General features: G+C 39.1%; 1 protein-coding gene and 1 long non-coding RNA gene across 4 annotated transcripts; one reads left to right on the plus strand and one right to left on the minus strand.

Annotated features, from left to right (window-relative positions):
- The first annotated feature begins 366 nt into the window (after nt 1-366).
- LOC122862992 (apoptosis regulator BAX-like) lies at nt 367-8,611 on the plus strand. 3 transcript variants are annotated; one of them, XM_044168973.1, is made up of 6 exons: nt 367-666; nt 1,514-1,544; nt 3,896-4,060; nt 4,196-4,334; nt 5,859-5,963; nt 7,899-8,611. In XM_044168973.1, exons 3-6 carry the CDS (start codon nt 3,921-3,923, stop codon nt 8,040-8,042), a joined length of 528 nt encoding a protein of 175 aa, XP_044024908.1. In that variant the 5' UTR covers nt 367-666; nt 1,514-1,544; nt 3,896-3,920; the 3' UTR covers nt 8,043-8,611. The 3 variants fall into 3 exon arrangements, with proteins under 3 accessions (XP_044024908.1, XP_044024907.1, XP_044024906.1); XM_044168972.1 differs by having other exon boundaries at nt 368-590; XM_044168971.1 differs by lacking the exon at nt 367-666 and adding an exon at nt 955-1,364.
- Nucleotides 8,612-8,753: 142 nt separating this feature from the next.
- Nucleotides 8,754-10,356, minus strand: LOC122862993. The gene is made up of 3 exons (XR_006374888.1): nt 10,156-10,356; nt 9,829-9,898; nt 8,754-9,072 (listed from the first exon to the last, which is right to left on the minus strand). It is a non-coding gene; the product is annotated as an uncharacterized LOC122862993 (long non-coding RNA).
- Nucleotides 10,357-10,387: the final 31 nt, after the last annotated feature.

Here is a 10,387-nt window from a genome sequence, read left to right on the forward strand (position 1 = left end):
TGGCATTGTTACTTTTAGCAAAGTACAAAGTAACTACATCGTACATTATTGCTTCTATGGTAACGTGACGTTAACATGTCGATATTTCATTTTATTTAATTTGTCAATACATTTTAAACAAAAGCACGTTTGGACCCTTAACATCCCGACAGCGATCAATAAATCAAATGCTCTGAAATGTTAAAAAAATAAATAAAAATCCGGTATCTGTGGTTGTCTGAGGCCTGTAATAAGCCCATCCGGTCTGCCTACCTGTCTACCTGCGCGCACCCTGCACGTGCACTCACTGCGCATGAACGTGTTTTTGGAGGCGTGGCTTTGGAGGGAGGCGGTTGGATATTTTCAAAATCTGCTAGTTTCTCCAACGTCACCTGCCCTAGCTGTAAGTCTGAATATAAATGCCTGCAAAAGGAGATTTTCAAAGTGAAGTGGCAAAAACCTCTCAGCCCGCTACGTCACGCAATTTAAGCGGGGAATGCTGGCGGGAGCGGCGCCGGAAGGGGAACCGGGGGCGGGCGGACCACGGACTGCTAGCTGCACGGCTAACTGAGCTACTGGTGATGGTATCTGTCCATCTGGACAACAGACAGGTAAAACACACCTAATGCTGCATTCCTTCACAGTGAGCCACTGGTGATGGTATCTGTCCATCAGGACAACAGACAGGTAAAACACACCTAATGCTGCATTCCATTCATAGTGGGAAGTCTGAATGTCCCAGGTGCACAACGCCAAATGTAGACAAAAACATGAATGACTGTGACAAACTGATGTATATTTCCTAATGGTTTTGTGGCATTTTTAACGTTTTCTCGAATCGCATTTGTGCAGAGAAGATTACTTTCAGAGATTGTTTACCGTAACCAGCTACCTAACAACATTGGTGCCATATTGTGACATCAGTTAACATGCAGAACAGGTTTTATGATATGACAGTATGTATTACTTTAATTAAATACAGGCAAATATACTTTAAGTTGCCTTTTACTTTACGCTTTCTAGTAATGGTCGGAGTTCCGAGTTGTCTTGAACGCAGCTGCGAATCAGTTGTCTGACGTCACACAACAATGGCAGCACCCGGAAGTTTAAATGTTAGGAGCGGCGTTGCACCGGAGAGGCAGATAGCGTCGCCATACGGGAACCGTGCCACAGCAGTACAAGCTCAGCAACACAACCTGAATGATTAATGAACTTGATTGTCTATATATCGATGCTCAAAACGAAAAGGTTTTACCTGACAGTGAAGGGAGGGAAGCAGAGTTTCTGAGGGAAGTTTCTCCAGAAGTTTTGTAAAGCAGTTGTTTTTGTTGTTGTTGTTTTTTTGTTTTTTTTAACTATGACGTGCGAAGCAAACGGCATGTCAGGTAAGTTTGATGAAGCATTATTTTCAACTTTAACATTGGCCCGCCGCTGAAAGTTATCAGTTTGATAACGCTTTAGAGAGTCAGCTGTCTTGTAACAGTTTTAACTTGAGTAACTAGTATTCACTAATGTTGGTTTCATTAATCCACAGATGAGAGGATAGGGGAGGCCCTGATCAAAGAGTAAGTTTCCTTTTTTCTTTTTAAACGTTATTATTGTGTGTGTTAAATTGTGTTACACTTTGATGTTGTCTAAATGAATGAAAAAGCAAACAGCAGCCACAAAGTAGGAGATAGTAGGAGCCTATTATTGTTTACAAATTAAGATTTTTGTTATACTTTAATATTGGGGCTGCAGCCAATGCATATTTGCAATATCTATTAATCTCTTGAATATTTTTTCAGTTGATTAATTGATTAGTCAATAATGTGTGGAGGGAAAAAGCCTGTTCACAAGTTTCTAGACCAAGGTGATCAACACTCAAAACCCAAATATAGCCTATTCAGTTTACAATGATGTAAAACCAAGAAAACGATTAATCAACTAATTGTTTCAGCTCTACTTAATCATCATCCAGGTCTGTTCCATCGATTAGTTTAGCAAATGCGGTTATATTACATTAAAATAAATTTTGTGCCGTTTTCTAGATATTTTTTAATTAAAAACAGAAAAAAGGTAAATTTCCTGCCACCAGCTGTGATGACATCTGGATGGGTCCACACATCAGATCGAAGCTAGAGCTGAAATGATTAGTCAATTAATTGATAAGCCAAGCTGCACAAAAGAAGCAACAGTTTAGATAATTGATCGACAAATCGCTGTTCTCAAATGTGAATTTCTTTGGCATAATAGTACATTTTGGGCTGATTGATTGTTTTACTTTCACTTCACTTACTAAGCAGTCGTTTTGTAAAAGTCGGTGTTGCAGGTTTGAAATGAAATGAAAACGTAAAATTTTCTAACCCAACTCAGCATCTTCAATTCTTTATTTAAAGCAAGTTTCAGTTTCATTTCATATTAACAGCAGTTACCGCCTTACAGGAAATCACACTGTGTCGTGACTCATATAGGGAACACAATTAATAGAAAAGGTCGGATTTACAGATATACAAGGTAATTTACAAGTCTCTTCATGCTACACACATAGAACATAACAGATAAGCCTATTTCAATCCATATTAAAATAGGGTAACATAAAATAAAACAATATAAAGTTATTTATATACATACATGTATACACCCAGGAAACAATTGTGTTTGTCTCGCGGTCAGTGTAGTTACTAGATGATGGAATATGTTGTGTGGTGCCTCTGCTCTTTTTCTCTGAAAGTTCATGTTATCAAAACCCGTCCACACCACTCAAGTTGTTCTATTTTTTTTTTTTAAACGCACTCCTCCACAGTGGAGCCAGCAGCAACGTTACATTCGTTTTCAGGCATGTGTTGCTTCTGTAATGACGTAAATAGATCAACATGTCACTGTACCGTAAATATCGTGATATGACTCACCCCTATCATTTACGTTTAGTTTGCTACACAAATTGAAACCTAAACAAGCTGTAGCCATAAGATAGTTACTTATAGGTGCACAGAACAGTAGGAAAGCAGCTCACAGCCATAATGCATGAAAACATCCCGCCACATGTCTGCATCAATCATGTTATGAAGCGGCAGTGTCTCTAGGCGTTAACTGGATCTTTTTCTCGCCATAACAACAAACCAACTCATGTTATATTAAGACATGATTCTTCTTTAATGAGATACGTTGATTTTGTGACATAACGACAAGGTTTTGTGATGCAACAAAATTAAGTGATACATTATGACAAGAATAAGACGGTGTAGTCCCTCATTCGTCCAGGAGTGTTCCATCGTAGAAAAGGTTTCAGTCGTAGTCATCTGGACACTGTTTTCAGAATCAAGACGTTTCGGCTCCCATCCGGAAGTCATTATCAATTGTGAAAATGGTCTGATAACTCAGAAATTTAAGCTACTCTGTTGCTTAGGCGACGCCCTCAGGAAGGAGTCTTCCTGAGTGTCTGCTGTTACCCTGCCTAGTTTCACCTGAAACTGACCTTTTGTTTATAATAATAATAATAATAATAATAATAATATAATCAATAGGCCTGATTACTGGGCTATCATGGAACAAAAGAAGGTCAGTCAAGTTTAATAATCTGTATAATTTGGTATGTAGTAATTACAAGAAAATCTGTCATAATAAAATGAAAATTAACTTTATGTAATGTGAAAAGGATCTTTAAATGAAAAACTTTTCCCGTTCTAACAAGAAACTGCGCAAATATTATTGTTGTCATGGTGGCAGCAATACGCTGCTAAAAATCACAATGTACAGTAAAAGGAGCCATCACTTTGTCCCAAGCTAACTTTGATTTGTCTCGTGCCCATATATGCACACATCAGTTAATTTAAAAAAAGGGACTTCGAATGGAGTGTCTGGCCACATTATAGGGTTAGTGAGTAGGGGTCAGTTTGGAAATGGGCCTGCATTGTAATGTCCTGTTCTCTTCCAGGGTGATAAATGAGGCGCTGAAGGACATGCCCTCGGAGGACGTCGCGCCCCTCACTCCACTGGCTGTGGATGTAAAGACTGAGCAGGAGCAGAAGATAGTGTTCCAGCTGGGCAAAATGATCAGCATCATCGGCGACAAGTTAAAAGACGACAAGGAGTTCCAAGAGTGAGTCTCTCAGCCACTTAATCTCAGAGTTCATGGTAGAATATGGAAACCTCGATGGCACTGGCTTTAAGTTTTTTGAAAAAGTTTTGTTTAAACTTAAACTGTCCTCCGTCCTCTCTTGTGTCTCTTTCGCAGTGCGATAGATGGGGTGGCATCTTGCTCCGGCTCTAAGTGGGACAGATTTAAGGAAGTGGCAGACAAAGTTTTTCAACATGGCATCACCTGGGAGAGGATCGTTGTGCTCATCTATGTTGCCAGCAGGCTGGCTGTCAGGGTGGGTTAGCTTCTTTTTGCTGCAGATCAGAATGGATCATGGGAAAATCTAAAGTGGTCCTTGTATTTTTGATGACATCTTTAAAGTCATTAGAGCGCAGTCATGCACTGCTCGAATATCATTTATCCATCAAAGTGTGGGCAGTGTTGTGACTTGCTTCTCTATGAGGAAGGTTGTCTTTTCTGTTCAGCTGTAGAGATCAGTACTTCTGTTGACTGTCAAATGCTTCTTGAAGTGTTACATCGCTTCCTGTGCACCAGCGGATTTTCAGAACACCTGCCTGACGCTGAGTTTTCTAGATAAGCAAGTATAAGCAACTGCCTATCCACCTTGTTTCCCAGCAACAAGGAATATCTGCTGTGATATTTTGCCTTTTATCGTCCTTTTAAAAGAGGGAATGTGTGGTGTTGTGTGGATTGACATCTGCTGCTTGTGATCACCCTGCGCCTGCATTTTAGCAAATATGTGACTGTGAATGTTTCGTGTATCGTTATTCAGAAGACTTGAGAGAGATTTTTTCATGCTCAATGCTCTTGTGGTTGAATGGGAGCAACTTCAAGTCCCAAAATCTGTTGGAAAGACTGAAACCAGAAGAGTGGAGGCTGTCATAGCAGCACATTAATGCTCATGGCAGTCACTACAGCCAGTTCCAGTGAATGGCTGGTGGATAGAAGAAAGGTGACTGAGGCAAAGATAGGTTAAGTGCAGAATCTTAAACTTGTAATGTTAGCTGGTGACATTATAGATAGACGGGTATGGTGTGTTGCTTGCTAGGATAAAGTAGCTGAAGTGGCTGGTTGGCTTAATATGTTGTTAGCTGATGATGGTAGCTTACAAGTGAATACAAGTTGCTGGTGCAGGTAAAGAGGGTGGTGGTTCTCAGTGTCGTGGGCCCAGCTCAACCAAACAGCAGTTATTGAGATGGTGCCCACCTGATGACCCTGTAAACTGACTGCACTCTTACACTCACACAACTTCATATTGAAACCATGTTTTTTTCTTTGGTAGCACAGGTCAAGGGGCATGATTCATGAAAAGGTTCTCATACCAGATGGGTTGCTAACTAGTGGTTATTGGTAATACTAGTGGAAACAGATCAACAGAGATGGCGGCTGGACGGTAGTTTAGCCTAAACAGATACAGGGCCGGGTCCTGCTGCTAAGTATCTGCTCTTTGCTTGGGTGAGAGTAGGATTTAAAGGTATGTCACCTGTCAGAGGGCTCAGCCTGATACCCACTGCAGGGCCTAATGATAGGACATGCATACTGGGCTTCCATAGGCCATATGGCTCACCCAACTTTTAGCACATTTTACTGAGTATTAATAACTAACTTTGGGATGACGTGTTCAATAGTCACACATGGGTGTAATGTTCAGGTGTCCACATGCTTTGGCCATATAGTGTACTGGTGTGTAAAATGACTGTTACCGTTTATTGCAGTTTTTGCAGAAAGGAACTCCTGAGTTTGGCAGCAGCTTAACTTTGAATACAAACCACGTGTTTTTGGTGTGTGTGTCCATCAGATGGTGGAGGCTCATCTCCCTCAGTCAGTGATGGAGATCCTGATGTGGACCATGGATTTTTTCAGAAACAATCTCCTGGGCTGGATTGGGGATCATGGAGGATGGGTATGATAGGCCTTCCTTTCTTTCAGAGCACTTTCCTCTACATTAGTTTTGTGGTCACAGATATATTGGAAGAACATTGAACACTTTATTCATTTAGCCTGACTATATGTACCGCCGGAACTTTCTGATGGTTCAGGAACTACTAAGGAGAAGTTAAGGACTAAACAGGAATCTGAATATTACCTGTATTCAAACACACTTCCTTGCGGTGCTTATTAGACCAATCGGCGATCGTTTCTACTTTCATGTCGTCCAATCGTGGTTACCCGAGATCCCCGATAGGTGATCCGATTGCTAGGGGGCGGTGGGGGGAGTTACGTCACAACACACCAGTGAAATGCCAGCATGTATGACTAGTGTCAAAGAAAAACCTAACACCTTGTTTTTGGGGATATTAAGGGTTTTACCCAGATGCCAAAGGTGAGCCTAAGAATATTACACAACCTATCTGCCAGTGAAGGACATGCAGACCACTAATTTATTTGCAAACCTGCGGGTTCACCATTCCTCTGAGGCTGCAAAACTCTCCCAAGCTGGGCTTAACTGTTTATGGGTGAATAAACACATTTCTACTGTTAACATATTTTTATTACCTTAATAACAATTTTAGTAGTGATAGCAGAATTTGTTTTTATTAAATTATTATTGATGTTAGAATTTAATTTGGATGCAAGATTTTCAATAATACCACGATATTAAAAAATAAATCTGTACAGCAGTTTTTAATTATATAAAAGTAGTTTTTACTTTTAACTTAAAGTGCCTCTGCTTTCCTTCATTAACAAAATAAAATTAGCCAGCCATGACCTAAGCGTGTGCAAAACATTGGCATCAATTGTCTGTTAATGAATGATTAAAAATAAGAAAACTCCAGCCCCTGTAGTCACACTCACAGGGGAACATCAGTGTTTTTAGTACCCCCTATTCTACTACCTACCTAGTAGTTTAGGCAGGCATATGGTGAACGGAGATGTGTAGTCAGATCCATGGAAAAGAGACAGCAAACTGGTTTGTAATCAAGCATTTAAAATTCACTCTGATTAACTTGACTCAGCTCATCTCAAATGCACAGTAGATTATTTTTTTATAGTAAGTTAGTTAATTTCGCCTTAATATCTGCGTAGGAAAAACCAATCGTCGATCATCCCTTTAATCGTTAATATATAATCGACACAAGCCCAGTGCTTATCTAAACACATGTCCTGCTTTATTAATTGTGTTTGCTGTGCGGTAAATGAGCTGTTGCATTTTCCCCCCGAGAGTACCTGGAACTTGGATTTAGTATCACCTAGTTCTACAAGTTTCTGAACGTCACTGATTGGTCAAACACAAACCCAGAGGCTGCTTCAACTCGTCTACAGCTTCATTCACACAGGTTTGCTTACCGTGCCACTTGTGTTAATATTAGGAAGACAGATGGATAATTCTTGTAATGTTAATTTATGTAAATAATGTTGTCAGCTTCCTGTGTTTAAAAAAAAAAAAGGGGGGGGAGAGTGCGCGAACGAGCTAGCAAGTGAATGTGAGAAATAAAAATTTATTCGCTGAGTTTCATGGCGGTTTTGTTCTAAAGCAGAAATAACCACTTAACGGAGAAACTCTGCCGTCATTGTTTAATTTATCTAATGTTGGACCCAATCGAAAACCTACCCAAACAGCAACATGGCCTAAGAATGAATGTATAAGTCATAGACACTAATTCCAAAAATAATTTGTTTTACATTATTCCTATAATGAGTCTTACAAGGATATAAAGTCCTGTTTTTACCTCCTGCACCAACAATAAACCATTCTGTAGACAACAGATTGACAAGTTTTTCTAATCAATTTAATATCTGAATTCATAAAAGTAGTAGCAAATGTTTTACATAACTTAAAATATTTTCTCCTGGGGTGATTGTGATGTACCATGTGATCAGAGCTGTCTCTCCACAGATCAACAGTTTCTCGGAGCTGGCGGTGTTGTCCATGCAGAAGGCGTCATCAATGAGCTCTCACAGATTTGGCCTCGTCCTCATCTTCATCACCGGCCTGGCTCTAGGAAGCTTCATCACCTGTAGTCTGACGAGACGGCTCTGAGGCGTATACACATACATGCTCCAGATCTGGGTCACAATTGTGTTAAGCAAATAATTCTAGGCGTTTACCAAATAGGTGGTATTTGACCTGACCATAAAATGTTTACCAGAGGGTTAATTATTCAGGTTTGTCATGTGATGACAACATGTCAGACATATCAGATTCTGTTACATCCTGATCACGTTGCTGTAAGATTGTAAAATGTGCCTGACCCACTCTACTTTTCTACACTGAATTTTAACAAGTTTATTTAAATATCAGGAAACCGATTACCTTCGGGAAAGTAAGTAAAATAACTTTTAAAGTTGTGTGAAATGATTGTGTTTAGAATGAACATGCATTATTTGATTAAGCTGTACTTTTTTTTTAAAGATGTGAGCACTAATGTATCGCAGACAGTATAGTCAAATTCAATTATTACAACTGTACACTCAAAATACTGAGCCAGTTGCGTATGAAATGTTTTTGGGACACAGTTAACCTCACATACATTCAGCTCCCTCTCAAACACTCCTACTAAGGCTGACCCCAAAAAAAGTGTTTTTAAAAAAATAAACTTTTTAAAATTATTTTGGGAGGGCTCATTCTTGCCTAGTTGTGTACCAAACCATCAAACATTTTTTCTTATTTTTGGAGAATACAGTATGTAGACCTGGACGTCTCTGCAGCACCACAAAACTTCATTTATAATAGTATTTTGTCACAGTTTACCTTTTTCAAAACAACATTCATTAATGTTAAATTATTCAGCTCTATCATATACTCACACACCACACTCATTTATAGACAACCAGTATAGCTATCCCTAGCCACTACTACAAGAGCATTTTTTAATGTTTGCAGTTTTGAGCTGAGCTTGTGTTGTTCATACCTTTTGGGTGATCCAGATAGAGTGCATGGGAATTTTATCCATGACAATGTTTCCTTCAAGGATGATTGCAATGGTGTTTAGCTCTTGTGGCCTGTCCTCAGGCATGACTGCAAGAACCCCAACAGGCATCTGGGTGAAGTCAACTGCTGTGTCCGAATCCTGCATTCAAAAATAAAAGAAGACAAGGAACTACGTTATGACCTATGGTTATAGTGTGTTCACTCCTGTAATCAAAGTGACTGAAGGAATCAATTAAGTCACAGAAAATAAATCAGCACTAAGCCATCTATCTGTCTCTACTGCTGCCGCTCACCTGGCATCACAGTTTCCAGAACAAACAGCATCGCAGCAAATTCTCAAATATATATTTAAAACATATCCCTGCCCAAAGTACAACAAAACACAGCCATGCTTTTTTAAAATCTCCAATGTGTCTTTTTTAAGAAATGGGATGTTGTGAAACATATATAACAACAAAGGGGGTGAAATCAGTGGTTTAAGTAACACCCAAAATACTCAGCAAAACCAATTTTTGCCTAAATGGTAGTAGGACACATAGCTATACAACTTCATCTGGGAAGCTCAGATTTGGCTCTAACTTTGTTAAGCAAAATCATATAATAATACATATATAGTTGCAATTTAGAGATATAACCCTCTAAACACAACAAATGTTAACGTCAGGCAGAAATTAACATAAATAACAAACATTTTCACCATAGACGAAGATGTAAAATTACTTATACAACATCATGCATTATCAAAGTGATCAATCAAAGTGTGATCATGTTTTTTTTATGAAAACTGAGAAGTGAAGCTGAGGTTTGACTATGTACTAAAATACACACCGCACGCTGGGCACAATGTGATCATTATGAATGACTGCAATAACCGAGCAGCTAAGGAATAACTCACTGGAAACATGTCCAAGATACAGGGGCAGACATTGCAGGACAGCAGCACGTGTTGTGGTGATGTCTTGGGTCTAATGGACAAGACAATAAGTAGATTAGAAAAGTATATATATATACACACACACACACACACACTCAAACAGGGAACAAATTAAAAGGAAAAATCTGAATAAAAGAGTCGATAAACATATCAAATGCAGATGCTTCCATGCACCAGGGCTCAGTGAATGGTTTGGTGAGTATTAAAATTATGTGAATAAAATGCTACAGCCTTTACAGTCACCAGATCTCAACCCAGTTTCACACCTATGGAGGATTTTGGACCAACCTGTTAGACAGTGATCTCCACCACCATGTCTGTCTATATTTGTTTTTCTTTCAATCTGCTGTACTAAGGTCCCGCCTGCAAAAGAGATCTTGATTTCAATGAGCTGAAACTGATTAAATAAAGGTTGTATATATAAACGAGGGAATGTCTACTGTATGTATGCATATAAAAACACATACATAAATACATGCATAGAAATACATACATACATACATACATACATAGAAACACA

This window comes from Siniperca chuatsi, linkage group LG16, assembly GCF_020085105.1.
Source record: "Siniperca chuatsi isolate FFG_IHB_CAS linkage group LG16, ASM2008510v1, whole genome shotgun sequence".
Taxonomy (NCBI): Eukaryota; Metazoa; Chordata; class Actinopteri; order Centrarchiformes; family Sinipercidae; genus Siniperca; species Siniperca chuatsi.

Excerpts from the sequence above, each read along its gene's own strand:
- LOC122862992 (XM_044168971.1), top strand. The coding sequence starts at position 1,337 with ATGACGTGCGAAGCAAACGGCATGTCAG. Across the intron at positions 1,365-1,513 it reads CGAAGCAAACGGCATGTCAG|ATGAGAGGATAGGGGAGGCC; the intron begins GTAAGTTTGATG and ends ATTAATCCACAG. Across the intron at positions 5,964-7,898 it reads TTGGGGATCATGGAGGATGG|ATCAACAGTTTCTCGGAGCT; the intron begins GTATGATAGGCC and ends GTCTCTCCACAG.